The sequence below is a fragment of the Chanos chanos genome, chromosome 6 (assembly GCF_902362185.1).
Source record: "Chanos chanos chromosome 6, fChaCha1.1, whole genome shotgun sequence".
NCBI classification, from domain to species: Eukaryota; Metazoa; Chordata; class Actinopteri; order Gonorynchiformes; family Chanidae; genus Chanos; species Chanos chanos.
The window spans coordinates 42,723,522-42,746,340 of record NC_044500.1 but is presented as its reverse complement, the minus strand read 5'-3'; the positions used below and the strand labels follow the sequence as shown (position 1 = coordinate 42,746,340).

General features: G+C 40.9%; 1 protein-coding gene across 1 annotated transcript in view; it reads left to right on the top strand.

Moving 5' to 3' along the window:
- Window positions 1–22,819, top strand: part of cdh4 (cadherin 4, type 1, R-cadherin (retinal)) — a 137,578-nt gene that overhangs the window by 1,595 nt on the left and 113,164 nt on the right. Inside the window, exon 3 of the mRNA XM_030778385.1 lies at window positions 1,424–1,535. Within this exon, the coding sequence (XP_030634245.1) occupies window positions 1,424–1,535 (112 nt within the window). The remainder of the gene's footprint in view (window positions 1–1,423; window positions 1,536–22,819) is intronic.

Sequence of the window (22,819 nt, the reverse complement as noted above, 5' to 3'; positions counted from 1 at the left end):
CATGACTTCATTGTAGATGTGCGTTTGAGCTCCTACAGTTTTCTGATCCGAGATGTAGGCTACAGTAAATGAAGTGCGTCAAACTGGACATCCGATGTTAAGCTGTGGTCATCAGACTTTTCTTTTTTTTTTCTACATCAGCCTAATTATCGATTAGCCCTCTGGAAAACGAGACAGATGACGTTAGAAACAAATTCTTCGTGAGAGTCGGTCTGGGCAGAAAATAACTGCATGTCAGTGATCATTGAAATACACACACACTCTCGGAGTGAGAGAGAGAGAGCGAGAGAGAGAGAGAGAGAGAACTTCACTCTATAAGTACATTTATGCTTCACGGTTATGCTGAATAAATTTTAATATGTCAAGTGCACTAGTTTTGTAATAGGATGTGGTTATTAATGTGACATGCAAGATTGAGTTTAAAATGAACTTTAATATTAAAGAGTAAGCGAACTGTGGCAACAGAGGGTGTACATGGTGTAACAAACTGGATGAAGCAATTATTTTAGCACCTGTAAATGAATCTTTGTAATTGGTCAGGTCAACATAGTACACATGTTTCTTCATCTGCTTCTTTATGGAAACCTGTTTAGGCTAACAGTTTCACTTCAGTCTGATCTTATCTTTATGAAGAAAAATGATTTCTTTTTCACAGTTCTTCATCCTGATATCGAGTTAGAGGGAGAGTAGAGGGGGAGGGGGGGGGGGGGGGTGAGCAGGCAAGTGAGCGAGATAGAGAGATAGAGGGAGAGGGAGAGAGAGAGAGAGAGAGAGAGAGGGAGATGTAATCATTTAAGACACAAGAGGAAGAGATGAAAATCCAAATAACCTGCATTTGACCCGTGACTCATTATACTGAACAACGTATACTGCATAACCTATGCGTGACCCACTGCAGAATTATCTACACACATGCAATCAGAAACACGCACATGCAGACACACACACACACACACACACACACACACACGCACGCACTCACACACGCGCATGCACACACACACACACACACACACACACACACACACACACACTCCTAAAATAGATGCTAATTCTGTAATGGACTTTAGTTCCCCAGAGATGTAGGTGATGTGGCCCCAGAAGCAGAATATACATTTTTTGCTGCCTTTTTGAGGATCTCCTCCCTCTTAACCTTAATGATTGAACTGTCTGCGCTACCTATACCTGTTATGACAACAGAGACTAAAGCATGGCATACTCATTGTCAAAATAAGCATGATTTATTGTGCCATCATACTTGCAGTCTAATATCCAGGTGTCAAGGATACCAGTTATAGATATTTTTTTTATGTCTGTGAGTAATGTGAGTAATGTGGGATGAAACTATGATCTTGTGAACACAAATGAACTTTCCCACAAGCTACCCACAGTATTATTTTACAGTTGGTAATGTCTTTTGCAGGGTGATCGTGGAGGGGTGCCGACTATGCCACCCTGCAGACCTGGATTCTCAGAGAGCTTCTACACCGTGTTTGTCTCAAGAGACTTGCTGCAAGGCCAGAGTATTCTCAAAGGTAAGAGTTTGATTTTGATGTGGATTTAGAGAGATGTGTGAGCGTGTGTGTTGTGTTTTTTTTGGTGGGGGGGGGGGGGGGGCTTTGGAGCAGGTCTGTCTCATAGTTTCACTATCTTTTCTCTCTCTCCCTTTCTCTCTCTCTCTCTCTCTCTCTCTCTCTCTCTCACAGACACATAGACAGGCAGACAGACACACACACACACACACACACACACTTTTTCCACTGTTGAATGTAATTAAACAAACCTTGCCCCCAAATCTACCACAGAATTTTGGCATATACTCCTACTACTTTTCCATCCCACATTCAAATATTTTATGATATAACGATATTGGGTTGGGAGATCATGACTCAGTTGCATTTTAATGGCTAATGACTGATTTTAGGACAGTCTAAGCACATGTCTCTCCTGGGACAATCACTATTCATATATTAACATTTAAATGCAACACAAACAAAGCCACCCGTTGCTGCTCTGCTGCTTAAAACACTGAATTTGTACATGATTATGAAAGGTTCACTAATTTTTCCCTAAAACATTCCATTATCAGACAAAAGGGGTTTCCAGGGGAAAACAAAACATGTAATCTATTGTACATTAAATGAGTAGTTTAGCACCCAGGTTCCCAAAAGCAACCTAATTTAAATCTTCTGTTCGTCTCCTGCTGTGTGTATTTGCTGCTGCTGCTGCTGCTGCTGCATAGCTTTTTTTTCCCTATGTTGGTTGTAATACAGCTCGTCTATTCTTCCTACTCCCTTTCAATGGATTTCAGTCTTCCTTTCATTCGCTCAGTCTTTTTACAATGCTGCACATCCATTGTCTGTTTGCGTGTCTTGTCCAAGTAGCACTAAAAAAAATGCATTGTGTTGCAAATTTGCTTCTATGGTTTCTCAGGTCCTTGCATTGGAATTAAAAAAAAAATGATTTTTGAAATTCCAATGCAAACGCTCCACACAAAATCATATATTTTCCTATAAATAACCTATTGCTAGTTAAGCTGTTTGACTCATTCGCATTACAACTGTAGAACTTTAGTTTGAGATGACGGTTATTTGGTTTATTGAGTGGTTTTGTCTGGATATTGTCTGGATGAGTGGAATATTCTAAATTCATTAATGGCTATGTCTTATTTTTACTGAGACAGAGTAATTTAAAATTATGGAACTGATGAGAAGTGGTGTTTTGCCAAATGTACCTTAGGTACGATCTCTTGAATGGCCGATTTATTTATTGTAAATCTTCCAGGTAAGAAGAGGCAAATCTCAGAGTGCGCTAAATGTTTGTGACATGTTTTAAGGCTAAGGAAAGAGCCTTTGACCCATTAGTAGGAATATATTCAGTGGCGTCCGTCTGTTGCTGAAAGAACATAAAGTGACATTCTGCCAGACATTTCGGCCTTGGTTTGTGCGAATGTGTTCCCATTTTATTATTACCCGGGTCATCCAATTTACCACGAACTCAATAGGCAGGTTTCTTTCTTAATGCGATTGGATTTTTAAGACGTTCCTACTGCATTCAATTTAAACACTTTCCTTCTTAATACCCATTTTAAGCAAAACGTGACCCCGTTGCTCCGTCTACGCAGCATGGCCTGCAGGCGGCCAGGTCCTAAGGCGGTGATTAATGTGTGGTATCAAGCCTGGAGGAGGTGTTGTGTTTGGAAGAACACAAGCGAAAAGGGGAGGGAAAAAAATCTCTCTGAGGACGACTTCAGTAATAACAGTGCGGCGTAACCCAGAACCGTCACAGAGGAGAGTAATGACAGAGGTGGAGGAGTGGAGAGGGGACATGCTGAGTGGCCTTCTCTGCTGCAGTGGCTGTGTGAGGAAGCAGACGCTAAACCATGTGGACAGAAACCGCTATGACTCTTCTACCATGCCTCAGCACCCTATTCAACCATACAAACTTCTGGGAGAAAGCCTTGAACAATCTGTGATGTCGATCCTACGTGTTTGAGCGCACAGTGGCGGAGTTGTCTTGTGACTTTGTCGTGGTAATGAGTGTTTCATGTGGCTTGTGCTATAGACTGGATTTTTCTCTTGTCCGGGTTCTCGTGTTTGCGTTATGTACGAACGCTGCGCTGCTTATGTGTGGACATGGATTTGCTATTGTAATACCTCTCAAAGCAGAGTAAATATTTTGAGGGATTTTCAGAAGGCGCTTGTCTCTTGTCAGTCATATGCAAATCGTATGATCCTAAGCCTTTTATGGTGAACAGTCTGTACACACACAAACGCACTCATTTGGTTCACATGTCATAAACATGGGCTACAGTGGCTACGTAGTGACAAAACTGGGATTAAAATGTTGAAGTTTGGATTAAACCAGTGATTCTCAAACTGCTTTGGATGATGAATCTCCTCATGACTAAGAGAGAAAAAACGACAGACAGTCTAAAACAAACATTTTTATTGAAATGCTCATTTTACATAGTTCATTAATTGAAGGGTTAAAGATCAGGAATACCAGCAAATACATGAATTTCGGCTTAGTCAAATGAATCATTTCCTACAAAACCCGGAATGTGTAGGTATGTTTATATGCAATACCAAGAAACATAGTTTGAAGTGAGACTTTTCAGTTTGACTCGCAGTGTTTTGAAGTTACGTAATACCGGTAGCAAGCGTGCAACACTAAGGTTATGTAAGTCTATATCACATTCACCTATATGGTAAAGAAAAGGTGCTCACACTGTATTCACAGCCTGTTGTGCATTTCTTGTATTTTGCTGTGTTTTCAGTTTTGCCCTTGAATTGGAATGTTCATGTGTTTGGAGACCTCAGGGCTAAAGGCCAATGCAATGTTACCAGTTATCCAGTTATTGATACATTACCATTCCTCTCCCTCTCTCTCTCTCTCTCTCTCTCTCTCTCTCTCCGTTTCATGACAAAATGACACAGAGTGCATTTAGAGACTGATGAGCAACACCTGCCATCATGTAGATTGTAGCCTGGCGTGTCATGCATAGTATCTCTAAGAGGGAAACGGAGGAGAAGACTATAACAGGCAGATCACTGAAGCATAGGGCTTTTTCCGTGCAGGTTCCTGCTGCGGAGAGATAGGCCATGAAAAGGGATATTCCGCTGATTGCACATTGCAGTGTATACCATCACCTCGGACTAAGAGCTGGAACAGGTACCTAGGAGTGAGGGAGAAGGGGGGGGGGGTTGGAGAGCAGACGGGGGGAGGCAGGTTGCCTGTTACATCAGCTATAGAACAAATTGATTTGAACTGCAGTTTCTTCAGGTAGTAGCTCTTAAAACCCGCTGTCAGGATGTATTCAAAAGTACATAGCTGATGAATTTCCTCTTTTAACCCTCGCCAGTCATCCCTGCACTGGCGGAAAATAGGAAATTCAGAGGTTTCAGCTTCTGGCTCAGAAACTCCTACCTTTCTGCCAACTTAATTACTGGTATATTTTCAGGTATGATTTTGCAGCAGGGACAGAGTTTAGATTGATGATGCAGTGCGAGTGAATCTTAAGGCTCTCTGGCTACGTTTATTCATTGCTGTCTATGCTGAGGTTCTGTTTAAATCTAAAGCTTTTACAGGGAGCCAACCGACTAAAAATCACGTTGTGATTCTCCGCCATCCTACCCTTCGCTGTAGAGGGAACATTAATGGATTTTCACCAGTCAGAAAGTCCAGCCAGTATGGCAACTTCCCCTCTCCCAGTACGCTCCAACTTTAGCTGCCTTCCGGAAGGGTTTTTTTTTTTTCTTTCTCTCTTTTTGCTCATTAGCCTCAAAACATGTCTATCTCTACGGACTCTAGTGGAGGGTGCCTCTCAAATGTACCCAGAAAATCTCATTAAAATGGCTCCCCTGTTTTTTTCCCAGCACTCACAAACAGAATGGGGTTAAGAGTCTTATTCACCCAATCTGGCCTCTGCACAGAATGACATGGCAAGGAAGAGTTTTAGCTGGAATGGAATGAAGTCTATTATTCTTGTATCTTGTTATCCTTCATTCCCAGATACTCAGCTGTAGGTCAGATAATGGCCATCCTCCAAACAGTGGCCATACCCTTATCGACGGGGTTGACCAGATCTCGTCAAATGGCCAGCTAACGGTTGGAAAAAATGGTCTGTGTGAAGGAGTTAGCATAATGCAATGCGCCAGGCTAGTTTTTAAAGGCAATAAGGAATAGAAATGCTTGATTGAAATATAAACAACCCAATTTTTTTCTGCAGAGGAGTCCAACAGGACTTGCTATTCATCATGTGATCTGATATGTTGTTCACAGATTGATGGCAAAGTCTGTTGCATAGCCCTAGCGCATAAAAACAAACGCTACCTTTGTTTTGGTGAAAGACCGTGTGAATTCTATACTTGCTTCGAATGTCAATCACAATCTATTTTTAATCAAGCACATTCGGATTGATCCCTCTCTCTCTTTTTTTCGAGTGTACGGAGGAGTGTGAAACCTTTCAGTTGTAAAGCTTTTTAGTCCTATCTCTGTTCACAGTCTTTCCCTTCAAAAAGCACCTACAAGCCCACAATTAAGTGCCCATATGAAACTCTGGCCTTACATCTATCTGAATATCAATTAGAGTGGCTTTTCTTGTCAGATGTAGACATTTTCTCCTCCCCGCGTAAAAAAAAAAAAAAAAAAAAATCCATTTGCCCGACTTGTTGAGTTTAATCATTAAATGATTAGTTCGCTATCTTTATGCGTCTTTAGATACAGCGTATTCAGACCAACAGCTTTTACATCAGGCCTTACAAACCAGAAGACTTGTGCATTACAAAAAAAGAATAGATCTGTGCTCAGAAATTGCTTGAGGACACACAAGAAACAGGATTTGGAACACCTTAACTCGATGAGTGGTATCCCTATTCAAATTGTGAGGGAAAAAAAAAAAAAAAAATTCTTAGTGACTTGCCAGTTGGAATCATATCTTTTAAGCACTTCAAAACTGAAGAATGAAATGAAATCAACAACTTCCTTCGAAAGTATGGGCATGAATAAACGTGGATATATGACTGTTTTCCCTCCTACCTGTATGCAAGTCTCAGCTCCTGTTCATGACCTCCCCCCCACCCCCACCCCCTCCTTCCTCTCGTGCCCTCCAGTCATGTTTTAATTACTCGCTATGTAATTCAGTCAGTTTATTTAAGGGGCAGCTTTCTACTAAGCAGCCATTGGGGAGGTGGCAGTGATTCAGCTCAGCAAGACTGAGGGGTTTAGCTTCCCTCCTCCTCCTCCTCTACAGAGAAAAGAGAGGAAAAGAGAGGAGGATGAGGAGGAGGTGTAGAGCAAGTGCTGATTGTATTCATGAGGCGTGCCCTCAGCTTACCCTCGCTGAGAAGCGATCAGAGCCACGCTTCTGTGACGGAGGCTCTGACACAACTCCACATCCCTTACGGCCTCCTTTCTTAAAAAGCGAGGAGAGGAAAATGGATTTAAAGCATAAAAAGCCACTATTTTTGGATATTTAAATTAAAAAAAAAAATCAAATGTTTTATAATATTAAAGACAGATGTTTCTAGTAGAAATTGTACGGGGCGTGAGTAAATGTTCTCCGTTGTGTATGTGAACGTGGGAGGTCGATGATACTCAGCAAGGCAAATGTATAGAGGTGTTCTTCATTAGATGGAACACGCAAGCACAAATGCATGTACATTCACAGAGAGAGAGAGAGAGAGAGAGTGACAGAGACAGAGAGAGAGACAAAAAGAGTGGGAGAGGGAGAGACAGAGAGGGGAGAAGAGAGAGAGAAGCATATGTCTTCGTGAGATATAGTGTGAAGGTGTGAATGACGGGAGTCACCGGAAGAGGAAGCATTCCACCATCCAGTGGACGATTATCTCAACTGGAGAAATTAAAGGATTACAAACCAGCCAAGTAATCCAGCTGTCAATCTTATACCTCATTAGCGAGAAAGTTGTAGGCGAGAGACAGATAGAGATGGGGGTGGGGGTGGGGGGGGAGGTAGGATGGAATGAAAATGTTAGGACTATTTAAAAATAGGGAGCTGTTAAATGTAAGTAGCATCATAGTTACTAAGTGTATTTTTTCCTTCCATTGAAGTAATTTTTTTTCTCCTCCTCCTTTCTTTTCGATTTCATTTACCTCGATTACTTTTCATCTGAAGTGGCTGCTTTGTTGTCAGTTCATCCAGTTGTCTCTGACTGAACTATCATTAGACCTTTACTCTTACAAGTAAGCAAAAAATATGCAGATCCGGAAAAACACACACACACACACAGGCACGCACACATGCACGCACGCACGCACACACAAAGAACCTGCTGCTAAATAAATGATAATGTTTTTAATTTAGTATTCTCTTCTTCTACCCTCTGCTCCAATTCTTCAAATCCTTTATTCATCAACTGAAATGCTCCTTGAGTTCTGTCTTGCACTGATTAGACAATTCTTCCTCAATTTCTTTGTATAAACTGTTATGAAACACTCAGTCTCCTTCATTCACTCACTTTCCTTTGCTTAGTCACTTAGCTGTCAGACTGACAAATTAGTTTAGAGCTTTTGAGCGTTTTTTTTTTGTTTGTTTGTTTTGAGTTACAGTGATAGCTGTTCTGGAGAAAAAAATCCCTGATTATTCGTGAAGCCTTCCTTTGTTTATCTGCTTGTCAGCCCAGTGGAGACCGTGAGCCAGGATTAAACGGAACTTTCTTAACTGATAATGTAGTGGATGTTGCAAATAAGCCAGTGACACCGCTACTGGATTTGCAGTCACTGTCCAGTTTCAGCAAATGTCCCAATCAAGGTTAAAAGAATGATTCTCTATAGTTTTAATGGAATGACATCATTGTTAAAATTGTTCAGAGTGACATTTAAATCTCAGGTGACTGCCTTCATGTTCTTATATTCTGAATGTAAACCAAAATTCACATATTCGTCTGTGATGCAGCAGCTGCTTTGGGTTTGTAATATAGTTGAAAATCAATAAGACTTCCCTCAATGCTACCAGCACAACACAGTCATTCAGAGGTGGCATTGATCGTTTCTTTATAGGATCCACATGAGTTTAATTTTCTTGCTTCTAGCCTCTCTCTCTCTTTCTCTCTCTCTCTCTCTCTCTCTGTGTACATAATTCTTATTTTTAGGGGATAAAGATGGCTGTGGGAACCAAAAGACTAAAGTCTAATATCAAAAGGCAGCCGAAGGATGGCAGCCGGAATTCTAACCTGTGAAATGTAATGTTCGGAATATGATTCAGTAGTTGCATAACACAAAAATGACAACTGAATGTCTTTTTTTGAACCTTTCCTATTCGTGATGCATTCAAAATCTGACCAACATATGGTTAAGGAGTCACACACACACACACACACACACACACACATACAGAAACGGTTTTTTCGTTTTTTTGTTTTTTCACCCCAAACTGTTGATGTAAATGCTATGAAAATTACATTTGAGCAAGGGCTATTCAAATCACTCCCCAAGGCCACCACCGACTGCTGTTTGAATCATGTGCTGGTTCCTAAACTGAATTATCACAACAAACAGCAGGTCCATATGAAAAGAAAAACGCATTCAACTGCCAGTCTCTAGCCCTTTTTTTTATTTATATATTTATTCTTTCCTTTGCACAGTGCCCACCCCCTCCCCCCACCACCACCACCCCAAAAAAAAAAAAAACAGGAACAGAAAAGGGGAGGAGATGTTTGGATCAGGCGTACCTGCTTTTTGTGATGCACTATAGTAGCATTCAGCTAGAGATGTCCATGTATAAACTAGATCGTTCGTTGCTTCTCACAGCCAATGAATTGTGTTGAAAATGACCTTAGAGCAGGTGTCCAAACAATACCTTTACAGTTCACGCTGTAGCTTTTAAAGAGCCTGTCTCTCCACTCATTTGAGAATTCTGGCTCGTCTCATTGGTGAGACAGCTTTACCTGCGCCTTAAATATGAAATATGGGAGAATAAAAAGACAGATTGAAACTTAAAGATTTGATCATCTGGCCACTCATATTTCATATTAAAAATCTTGAAAATAGCTAGAATTACTTGACATGATGTGGAAATGCTGTGAGAAAAAGTTGTAGGTTTCTGTACTGAGGAGATCATGTATTCTGTTTGGTGATGTGACATCAGAGGGAGAAAAATGAGAGCAAAAAAAAAGTCAAAGCAGTTGAATTGAATTTTTGTATTTTTTTTTTTTTTTAAAGTATCAACTGGATCTCTTCTAGTAATCTGTGAATGGCGATGAAAGGAATTAAAGAACACACGGAAAACCTTGAGGCGAGATGCAAGGGGCAGACTCGTTACTTAGCTCTGTGCCTATGAACAATTTAATGACACATGAAAAATCTGTGTTTTTAAAATGAATCAGCACTGTGGTCCAGCGTTCTGAAGTAACGTTTACATGAAGTTCGATTCGTTTTTTCATCTGATATGGTTGATGTTACACACACACACATACACACGCACACACGCACACACACACACACGCACACACACACACACACACACACACACACACACACACACACACATATGCACGTACACACACAGTCTGTTCTCTGGAGCTTGTCATTAAGTCTAAGTTATTCATTTTGTGCCATTTAGACTGCACAACACAGTGAGTATCTACCTGTATAGTTTATTTGGGGAAAACAAAATGAGATTAATATGTGAATGGCACGTGCATTGTCAATTAAACTTTTTGCTAAACACTGCAAATGATCTTTTACATCTTAATATGAAAGTGTATATAAATGAAAACATATAAAAGTTCACAGTTGTCCACTATAAAACCACTATATGTTTGTAATTTGCCATTTTAAATTGCCAGTTAAATGTCTGGAGGGAAAGGAAAGAAAACAACAACAGCAACAACAACAACAACAACAAACATACCTGTTATATGTAGCCCACCCCACCCCAGGAGGCTTGATTTTAAAATTCCTTTGTCATTCTCTCTCTCTCTCTCTCTCTGATGTCACTCAGTGTCGATCTCCAGAGACGGCCGCTCACAGCTGGAGTGACTGTGAGTGGACATATCTTCATTTGTCACTTCGCAACCGAACAATTTTTCATTCTCTCTGACTATGACCTATAGGCACCTGCCAAAACAAAGGAAACACTCAGGTTAATGAAGGACACAAATTAGATTGAAAGCAGGTGCTTCCAAACAGGTTGGATTCCTACGTTAATTAAGCGTTTAACATCTTGCTGTGCGTACGGTCATGTGTGAAAAATGCTTGCAGGGTCTATGTGGCCATTGTTGGCAGCCATATCTATAGAAGGAAATTTCAGTGACTTTGAATGAGGTGTAATTTTCAGAGCATGACTGACAGTTTCAGTGATGAAGTCTGTTCAACCTGTTGCTTTCTCATTAGGCACAGCGTCTAAGGTGATGTTAACATTAAAGTCTGAGGGAAAGACATCATCAAATAGGGTCGCGTAGGGTCAACAGCTCATACTCCTCAACCTTGGTGCATTGGTTCAAGATGCACGGTGAAAAAAAAAGAGGAGCCAAACTGAGTCAGCTGACTTGTAAATATGAATCCAGAGCATGAACGGGCAGGTTTGTCAACTAAATTCTGTCAAGAAGTTCATGAAGACAGTGCTGTGATCAGGCTGCAGTGCATAAACTCCTTATAAGTTCTAAGAATGTGTTTTGATTAGAAAGTGGTGGAAGGCAAACAAGCTGTAGTCATATAATAATCATGTAGTCAGATGACTCATCTGTCACCTTGTTCTCAACAAACCCATAAAGCTGTGTGTGGCCTCAGTGTACTTGTTTACCTTGATATAAACACAAACCTGTACACACACACACACACACACACACACACACACACACACACACACACACACTTGTCTTAGTATCTTAGTGGAAACTTACACTTTGATTTATCTAAACAATAACCTAACCATAAGCAATTAATAATCTAACTAGCATAACCTGAGAGCATAAATTGCACACTTCACAGCACACACACACTCATGCACACACACACACACACACACACACACACACACACACATGCAGACATATGCAGAGAAATGGTTTTCTTTGGAGGTGTGATGATGTAAAGACAAGCACCGTTACAGTGAGGTCACAGAGATCACTGACTCTGAGCTGTATCCTCTCTCTGTCTCCTGATTTCCCAGCCTCTGGCCTTCCTCTGCCACATTCTCATTTTCTTGCTTTGGAAGACTTTTAGATCCAATTTGCTCTCTTCTCAAACCACCCCCTTGCTCTCTGTCTCGTTCCTCTCCCTCCCTCTCTCTATCCCTCGCTCCCTCTCTCTGTGGATCTTTGTGCCGGTGGCTGTTTATGAACTTTTCCTCACACTCTGTGGACTAAAACGGATTTACATGTAGCTCCAGTTATAACAGGAAGAGGACTGCCCTATCATAGATTTTAGCCCCTATATCAGCAGTTTTTTTTACAATGAGGTTTATCTCTTTATTTTTTTTTATGGATGAAATATGTCTCTCTCTTTTTTAGATGAAACTTGAGAGAGTATTGGTAAATGTTTTGGGATGAATATGTAGATACCTACTTCAACACTGTGATAATTTCATGACATGTGCTCTGTTGTCTCAATATGACTATATCTATGTGACAATATTACTGTAACTATACATAAACCAGAGAGTTTGCCAATGAAGTTTGAGCCAGTACTATAAAAACAATACCAACAACAACAACAGCACACACACACACACACACACACACAGAAACACACACACACACACCACACACGCGCGCACGCACACACACAAACACAGAAGCCAGTGCCCTGGGGAGACTGTCTTGTGAAGTCAGATCCCATTGTGTATTCACTTGAAGTTGTACCCTTTTAAACCTACAAGAATGGTTACATTACAAATTGAAGTTACACTCGTGAAATGTACATTAGTAAATGCATTAAATGGGTCTCGGTTCGCCATCAGTGATTGTGGATCAGCCACAGTTGAGCTACGTTAGTATGGTTCTTTGTTCTGTCAAGCTGTCTCAGTTGCGAAGACTCTTGTCTATGGTTTTACAGACACAGATAAATTGATTAGTTTGAAACCAAGCCAGTCTGTTTGATAGAGGTATGTTGATGACAAGCCAAATCATTATTCAAATGAGGCTAATCATTGACGGTACTGGGAAATTGGTAAGAATTGTTAAGAATTTGCCCTTGAGTAGTCCACGATTTATCTTGTCAGGATGGGGGAACGGATGCCAATTCAAAATTTGTTTCTTAAGGGCTGGATGCGTTTTATATCATTCCCTCCCGCCCGTGTGACTCTCCAAAAGACCTAGTGAATGTTTCTTTTTCTTCTTCTTCTAATTCTTCTTCTTCTAGTTTCTTTTCTCATATCACGAGAAACAGGTGTTGCTGAGGTATTCGCCTCTCACAGGTGTCTTGTTGATCCCGTCAAATTTGCAAGTTTTCAGCAGAGATGTGAAATTCTATCCACCTGGTTTTGTGTTTCATCTTTATAGTAAGTGCAACAAAGCTTCTCAAATCTTAGCTTTTTTTTTCTCTCTCTGTCTCTCTCTCTCTCTCTCTCTCTCTCTCTCTCTCTCTAAACTCCAACATTGCATTGTGGATGTAATCACAATATGTTACATTAAAATATTCACATTTTAAGAGCTCTACACACGCAGTATGTCTTTCTCCACATTTTGGAGGAAGATGTGTCTTAGTATTTATGGTTGTACAGATCAAAGCTATCATACGCAAATGCTAAAAAAAAATAAAAAAAATACAACCCCCCCCCCCAGTTTTGCAGTACTATTCCCTGGTACAGACTGTCCTGTTCTGAGATGTGGCCTTCCATTGTTAAGACGTGGCTTCTGAGTATCACTGACAAATAGAGGTAGAAAGGCATCACCATGGTGCCATTGTTGGCATTTTGTTGCCGTTGGTAACACTTTCTGTCGTGACAGTGGTGACGCTGAGGGGTCTCTGCTTCTGTGACACCTGTCGGGCCAGGCCGTGAGCATGGTAAACAAAAACAATCACAGCGCCTATCCCACTCTGAAACATATACAAACTAGTGAGAAATTCAGTGTTCCTGGACAATGTGTGCCAAACGTAAATGTCAGTGTGGACAGGGTTGTGATTGGTCCCATCTGCAGAAAAGACTTTACTTTTAATGGAGAGGCATTTGCTTCAGGAAATCCACTTGAATGTGAAATGTGGTAGAAGTGCCGTTTTTTTTTTTGTTTTTTTTTAATGACTTGAGACTCAAGGTTCCATCCATCTTAGAGTAAATGAAAGACTAAATGATAGGGATTTCAGTTACTTTTAGGGACGATGGGCAAGTGTATGGTAAGACTGTAGATATTTCTGCGGTGTGCCGAATTTGCGAGTGTGTTGAATTTGTAATTAAAATGGAAGCGTATGAGCTGCTGGTGTCATGGGCGCATCTGTGAATGAATGGATCTTTCAGGAATAATAAATACACATAAAATCTCATTACTCTCATGGTTTATGCCGCTCGTCTATGTAAATACTTCCGCTGAGGCTCACCTCTGCTCTTTAACTATTATTTATGAAGGAAAGCGAGCAAATCTTATTTCCAGATCATAGGACAAACTGTTTCAGCTCTTGCACACTTCCCCTCAGTTAATTTGACTGCACAGAAACAGTAGGTAGCCTCAGGCACTCAAAACATACTGCTTAATTTCAAAAGCTGTTACAACAAGTTATGGATATTCTGTTTTTTGTTTTTTTTTTTCTCATTTGTTTTTTTTTTTTTTTGTTTGTAGTGTTTGAACCAAACCTCACACCAACCCAGTCTTGCATTCGCTGGTACAGGACGCCTCCACACAAGCACACTGAGCCAAATCCCGTCCTTTTAAGAAACGAACAGGGGACAGAGTTCACTACTTAGCAATCTGAGTTCACAGAGAAATAAATATATTGTTATAATGAACAAAACTTGGTACATTTATGTCTCCTGTCATCATTTTATACAGTGAACAAAATGATGGCAAGCTCTGGTTCAGCTGAGAGGATGTTAAACAGCAGAAAGTCCAGGCAGAAAGTCAAACGCGTCGTCTTTTATGTGTGGGGAAGAATACATTATGGTCTGTACTTGTATCTGAATTTTTATAAAGCAGTGTGCTTCAAAGGAATTTCTTTTTATATAATTTTGATCGATGAAGAACAGCCTAATAATAAAAAAAAAAAAAAACCCCAAAAAACCACACAGTACAGTACAGGCCTCGACATAGACTTACCTTACGTAGAGTGCCATAGAAAATGCAAGTAACAAAAGTGGGGTAAGTTTCCCGTTAGGTGTTAATTCTGTGAAAATGATTCATTTCATTCTTACTCTAATCACTGTAATCAGAACAACGAAAAAAAAAAAAAAAAAAAACAAGAAACCTCACATCATTTAAGTGCAAATTCAAAGAGTGACAGTCAGAATTATAATATTAAATTTGTTGGAAATATATAGGTATATGTAATTTAATTTGCACAATGCAGCTACTGCTGTAATGACACGTTAATAAGGATTTTTGTTCAGACATTTTCAGAGGTTTTGAGGTAGGGGGTAAAGTGTGACATTTTTTTCTGTCCTCTGAGGCAAGGCCACAGAGGCTCTGCTTGACAGTCCCGTTCATCATACTTGGAGCTGGTGATAGATCTTAGATTGGTTCAGTTGGCTTGTTTTAGCTTCAAGGAGGCTTAGGAACTCTCAAACACACATGAGATACACACAAACACGTAAACACACACACACACGCACACACACATACACACACCACCACACATGAACATGAGCACACACACACACACACACACACACACACACAAACACACACTTTACTCAAACCCTGTGTGTATGTGTCTTTGTTAAGCCCTATCAAAGGCTCAGTTTCATTTAGTGGTGAATGAACAAGTGGATGAATTAAGTCAGTGTTTTGCTCAATTATGCTGATGAATGTTATATTTAGGCGTGTTTTCTTGGTATTTATGTATCTGTGCATGTTTAGACGAGTCTTTCATAACCGATTACGTACTACGCTTCTGCTTTCGGTGGGTAGTCCTGCCTTTTCATCAAACGCAATGATTCGCTGGATGGACAGCTCACGAACGGGACAGTCGGCCGTGTGTTTGTTAGAAAATTATCATGCGCGAGTATCGCCGAGACTGAAAAGAACTAAAGTAAGATTAGAACAATTTCCTCATGTTGACCCATGATTGTCATAAATATTCATGCGCATATGCCTCTTTGGAATCATCCAGTTTGAACGTATTTGCCCTCATGTGGGCTGAGCATCATGTGGAGCCGTGTTTGCACGATATGTGGGGCTGATAAGACCTCTTTCTGCCTCCCCCTGTGTCATCTGGCGTCCGCAGGAGCCGTAATTCTTCAGTTACTTCTGTCCTAATAAGCCCACTGAACATTTTTGATCAGATCCACACTGAAAGGAGCCTCTAGACGTTGAGGAGAAAAAAAGAAAAAAAAAGTGCAGCGTTTACATAAGAACTGTAAACATCTCAGAATCATCGAAGTTAAGCTACGCCAGAAAAACACCATTACACAATATAGGTTCCCTTTGTCAGTTAGATTACGGCACACTCAATTTAATACTGTTTAATACGTGCATATGTTAGAGGGTAAGTTAATTGTAATGTCTCCATTTGTCTCTGGTCTGTGAAGAAAAAGTTTGGCAGCTGTGACTACATATCTTTCTGTTACACGTGCGTGTTCCTCATTCTTCAGTCTCCACTGGGACCATTACACGGTGTAACTGCTAGGCCAAGAACGTCAATTACATGTGAGGAAGAAGTAGCAGTGGGGGGGGGGGGGGGGGGGGGGGGGGGGGGGGATAAAAGAAGGAGCACACGGTGCCGTAACTGAAACTCGCAATGATTGCTCTTTAATTGAACTGGAGCTGTGCTGTAGTTTTGCCTTATTCACTGGTACAACACCATCACTTCTCATCAGCTTGGGTATGTCAACCACTGAATGAGCAGAATCCTGCTTCTCTTGTCTCCCTCTCAGATGATGAATGAATGGAATTCAGCTGTCACTTTAGTCTTGAGGCTCACACAATGAGGCCGGCCGCATAACACCCCCCCCCCCCCTTCCCCCTCCTCCCCAAGTCTTGCACAAAAAACCATGAGGGCTGCAGTTTGTCTCTTCCTCCAGAGAAGCTGGCAGTTATCCAACCGTTATTCGCTCAGTGGAAGCATTCAGGACAATCGCTGTTCCACCATCTGGCCCTAGTTACGAATTCAACAATAATCAACTTTATTGTTATCAACCTCAGCAAAACAAAACAAAAAAAAAAACACGTGTCCAGAAAAACGGTGTAGCCTTTTAACGAATAGAATGATGATAGTGTTGGAATGTCGAATTTAGTCTGCAGGCGTCATGCCCAGTAAGTTCACATCAGGCATGTCTTTTATATGTCATTGTTTGACAGTCTGAATCATCACATACAGTAATTCCACTCCATCTGTCACTCAGCATTGGCAGAGTATATGTCCAAGTATTTGTAGAGGCATTCTTAACCAAGTGAAAGGGTCTTTGTTAAGTAAGATGTGGTGACACGTTTTATTATTAAGACATGTAAACTCAACTTGAATTTTCAAATTTCCACCCCATCCATCCGAAAAAGACTCAGTCGGAGTGGCAGGGTGTGCCTACGGATTTGGTCCTTTGGGCTCTGGCATGTGATTCCAGTCTTTCTCCTCGACATACCTCAAAATTATTATTTTTTTTTTTTTTAAGAAAACAGACAAACATGACGGCCAAGCCTGTACTACACATTTTCCCTAAGGTGTCAGATGTATCCATGGAGATAAGCAAGATGTCGTATTGTTCAAACAGTGCGTGCGGTTGATGTACGCTGCACTGCTGAGGTGTATCACCGAGGCATGACACAAATACCGTCCAAAAGATGCTACAGCAAATTTTAGCACGAAGCTGCCCCTGCTGTGATTGAGTTCAGCCTGATTTACAGTAAGTTGACACACAGATTGGGTACTTTAACCAAAACATAGATACAGTGGGTAAAAGGAAAAAAAAATTCAATCCAATTTAATGCCTAGTTGTTCTTTTATAGAGCCTGATTCTGAAGCTTGGCGTTAGCGGTGTTAGAGAGAAAATGTCCCCTCCTTTCCCTCTGTAGCCCAATCTCCTGAGTCTTTCTTTCAGTGCTCACCACTTAGCAGTGCAGGATTAGCTCTGTGGCTAATTTTACCCTTTTCAACCAGCTATTCAGCTAGATGGGAGAAAATGCGCCGTCGAATGGTACAAAGAACACATAGTAGGGATTTTCCCTCAAATCAATTATCAGTCTTTCTATCCTTCCTCTCTCCGCGTGTCTCACAGCTGTCAGGGTGGATTGTGCCTGGGGGGGAGCCGGGGGGGGGTGGAAGGATTAGGTACATGAACGAGGAATGCGAATGAATAAAAGAATGACCACTTCAGGTCTGTTTGGAGATAAGTAAAGAACAGCACAAGAACATACAATTAGATGCATTTTTGTACCTATTTTTCCACAAGAGGGAAATTTTAAATAAATAAATAAATGAATAGATAGATAAATAAATAAAAGCTGATCTAAGCCTATTGTATTGTTCAAAATGAAGGTCTTATCGATGGCAGTACAGTAAATGAAATCACCCAGTGGTTTGCTTTGTGTAATATCTCGGCCAAGGCATTGTATTTTTCATCCCACGCAAACGAGAGAAGTTTTGGTCCAAAACAACTGCAAAGAGGTTTATAATAGTCAGAGGTAGCTGTTGAGTGCTTTCCTCTTTTATCACAGATAGAAAACCCTGCATGGGTTGGTATGTGTTTGTGGGGGTGGGCTGGAGGTGGGGGGAAGGGGGGGGGTATATGAGTGGTGTTCTTATACTTTCACAAAATGATTACTTTGGGAAGTTAATTGGCTTAAATATCCCATTACAGAACTTGTTTGTCAGTTGTAATTTGTTGATTAAAAGCTCACCGTGTTTACTTGTTGCTCGCTGGCCCGACGCCCAAGTTACTGAGACCAAGCCTCTATATGCCTGTGTGGAACTTTTATCATTCAAGGGGCCCGGTTTTGCTCTCTCATTCTCTCTCTCATTCTCTCTCTCTGTCTCCCCTATTTCTCTCTTTCTCTCTCCCTCTCTCTCTCTCCGCCCTTCTCCGAGACAGAACTCTTCAGTGCCCTTCACAGGGTGGTGCTCCTCTGATGAAGTGTTGCTGTGCGTCGTGTGAGTCCGGTTGTGGCTCTCAAGGTGGGCTGTGATGCATGGCGACACCTTAATTTGATATTTGGGGAGAGAGCATGCGGAGCCCAGGGGTGAGCTGCTGGAGGGCGAGTAGAGAGAGAGAGAGAGAGAGAGGCAGAGGAGTGGAAAGGGAAGGAAACAAGGCTTGAGATTCACAGACGCGGGCTTTCAAAAACAAGAGGAGAACGTACCGAGGCTAAGCCCCGAGACGCGGCGCGTCATTAGCCTGATCATTACTCGCGCTCGCCGTCCCTCCTGTTCTCCGTCACAACCCTTCCGTCTCCCGGAACGCCGGGGGAAAAGTTTTAAAATGAGGAAGGTGAGGATGAGGGGGATAACGAGTCAGATTTGGCTGACAGCTGAAAGGTCACTATTGACCCACGCGGTCCTGAATCGTTTGGCTAAAGTCTGGCTGTCACCGAAGCCGGAATTTCCAATAGATAGTTTTAAGGTCAGAGGTTAAAAGAGTGAGGACCGACCGATGCAATTAATGGAATCGTAATGGCCATCACCTCGCCGCGTCTTTTGAGTTAATGGTTTTTGGATGGCAGTGATTTCTTTTACACTTGCAAATGCATTTAATTAAACTCAGGGACTTGGTCACAGTTATTAATTTTGTTTTGGTTTTCGGGTTTTGTCTGTTTCCTGGATTTGTCTTGGTAATTTCTCCAATGTCTAGACAAATACTTGTATTTGCAGATGAGCTCTGGAAAAACAAAACACAGCACACACAGATGAGCACATGTACACACACACGCATGCACACACATACACACAGTCGCACGCACAACAAATTGCATTGTCAGAGTCCAATAAAAAAAATTGCTAATTTCCACAAATATTTGACAAATTTCAAAATCCATAACTGACCCAAGCAGAACACAGTGGGTGAGGTCATTAACTTAAGGCTTTGCTGTCTCATCTGAGACTTATGTGTGGCATGCAGACTTATAGTGTGCTATCCCTGGAGACAGCCTGCTGCATGGTTTAAGTTAAAGATTCCTATGACTAGATTAGACAGAATTTTTCGGCAGGGGGAGGGATTTTAAGAGGGCTTAGACTGTGAAGTGATTTTTTTTTTATTTTATTTTCATGAAAGCAACAAGTGCTACCTTTCTTTGAACTTGAGGACATATTTGTCCTTTGGGTAAATGGGAGGAGGGGCTTTTAGCTGTGCTCTAAGGCTGGAGGTGTGTGAATTTGTCACGGGGTTAGTACCACACAAAGCCTCCTTTCTTCTTTCCCTTACAAGGCTAAGACATTAAACGGGCCATTCGAGAAGGAGGGCTCAGTCAAAGCAAATCTTCTCAACTGTTCATCAATTTGAATAACAATAGTAAAAGAGAAAGAAGAAAGAAATGGATGCGCTGTTTCAGTAGAAATGATCTTTGTAAATTTATGGTTTCGTATCCAAGGGACTCTGTCGGATCTCATCACAAACTCAAGACGGAATGACTGACGTTCAGACTGCCCTTTCTCTCACCAACTCACAATCTCACACACATGAACGCATGCGCGCACGCGCACACACACACACACACACACACACACAACCTATCAAGAGAGCTTGAAGTTATGACCCATTAATGATAACATATTTTGTAGAGTCACTTTTATCTATGAAAAGGTTATTTAAAATGACAGTAGTTTTTACTCATCTGGTTAACCAAGGTAAAATTTATGATTTATTCTGCCCTAACACTCAAAACATCAAAGAGCACTTTACCAATTATTTTTCAAAAGCCTCGGGCCATGTTTTTGAGGAATCCCATGAGTAATTTAGTCACACTTTGATGAAAAAAAAAATCAAATAACTTTTACGTTCTAATTTTTTTTTCTCCTTTGGAGTAGTTCATTACTGCCTTTGCAATGAATCCGTTAATTTTTCCCTCTTGTTTTTTTTGTTTTGTTTTGTTTTTGTTTTTTTTTTCTCTCTCAGCTCAAACCTGTCTGTGGTGCCAGACCAACAGTTAGGGCTTACAGTTTAAGCATACCTGAGAACAGGTGATTGTCTTCACAGATGGAGGAGTGGTTTCCCAGGAGACTTTAATCTCTACCGTTTGCATCTTTGCCTCATAAATCTTTCATAAAGGATGTCAGTTTTGCTTATACAAAGGGAGAGCAAATGCCCCCCGGGACAGTGCGAAACACAAGTCCAAAAGGCTTTTGCAACACGTGTTATCTGTGTGGGCGGCCTTCCGTGTGCTTGTCTTAGCTGTTTATGCTGGCCAATACTTCTCGATAAACAACTACCAAGCATCTTCTCAGCTGGTAACATTCATTATAAGTACGTCCGACTAACAACTCTCTGTTACTCTCTCTTTTGATCAATTATGTTCGATTACTTTGGATATAGGCTGAGACCAGCTGTTTGTCTGATACTCTTAAGTCAGCAAACTCGATGATTCTCGTTAAGAGCGGTTGCTTTTCTTTGCTTTTTTTTTTTGGTTCAGAGACAGAGATGAGAGATTTTTTATTTCAGTGTTTGGCTCTAACCTTCTAAGTGAAGGATAGATGTAGACTTTGTTCTCACTGGTTCTTAAGTGCCTTCACTCTCTCTCTCTCTAAGGGCCCCTGATGTCACTGAACAGAAAACATGTGCCACTGCCTTTGATCCTGCTGTCCTGAGAAAATGGATTTCTTCTGAAGTGCTCCGAGTCGTTTTTTTTTTTTAAAGAGGCATTCCACGTCAGCTGAGAGAGAGAAAAAAATGAAGTATTAGGGATTCGGGGAGGGCGATACATTTGCACCTGCGGAATGTTCATATCATGCCATTACCCATGTCTCTTGTTTGCTGAATGGCGCTAAATCGAGTGGCCTGAAAAAAAAAAAATTGCTTTGTCTGAGCTTTCGCAGTCTTGGTTAAGCTCAGCATCATCTGCTATTGATTTTTTTTTTTTTCATCCCAAGCTCCATGACGTGCTCATTTAAGTTTTAATGTAGCAATTAGCCAGCCTAAGTGCACCGATAGGCATTCGGTGTCTTTGTTCATTGGTCTCGTAAAGGCTTAAGTGAAAATATTAATCAATGTGGGGGTTGTTTTTTTTTTTTGCTTTTTTTTGCTTTGATTACCAGCCTTTTAGGTTGAGAGTATATTGTATAACATGATCTTGAAAAAGGCATACATTAATTTTACATTACAGCTGTGGGTTACATCCAACCATAGTAACTCCTGCCTTAAAAGACTTACCTCAGAGAATTTTTTTCAGCAAGCAACAGTTTCTTGGCGGAACATCAAAACAATAGATGTGTAGCTTTGAAAAAGATCTCTCGTGTAATTGCATCCTGTTCTGCAAGGCCTCGTGTTTTTTTTTTCTTTTTTTTCTTGTTTTTCTTTGGCTATATATCGTCTGAAAAAGTTGGGATATTTTGGAATATACAAGACATAAAGAATTCAAAAGTTATATAGCATCCTTACAAAATCCATCTGCCATATGCCATCAGTCAGACTTGATAAAATGTGCCAAGGGCTTTGAACGTTTTGGTAAGGAACCATATTGCAGAGCTAACAGTTTGAGTATTACTCATATATAATAACTGTCATTATCATAATGTTGTCTGTTATTCATTATTGCTATGACTCTCTTGTCAAGTATTATATATTGTGCATATATATAAATAGAACAATCAAAGCACATAAGTGTTTTCCAGTATTAGACATTCTGGAGCAACTCACATTATAAATGTGGCCACACAGCTGACCGACTGAATGCCAATCAAATGGAGATCAAATCTCAAGTGGTTGAGAAACTCATGAAATCATTGGAGAAAAAAAAACACATACTCCCATGCAGTTGCCAAGGTTTTGCTAAGACAGCAGGTTAAACACTTGCTAATACATCTTTGCCACGGATATACACACAGAAACTGAAACAGAGTAAATGACTATTGATCGGCTTGTCAGAGGGCCATGGAGCAGTGGCCTGCTAACAGCTAACCCCAGTCAGAGGCTGTTGTTTGTGAGGCACAGTGTGTCTCCCATAAGGAAAGTAAAACGCTCTCTCTCTCTCTCTCTCTCTCTCTCTCTCTCTCTCTCTCTCTCTCTCTCTCTCTCTCTCTCTGAGAAACGCTAGTCCATTATCTCAGGGGACCATGCCAACTGCTGGGGCTC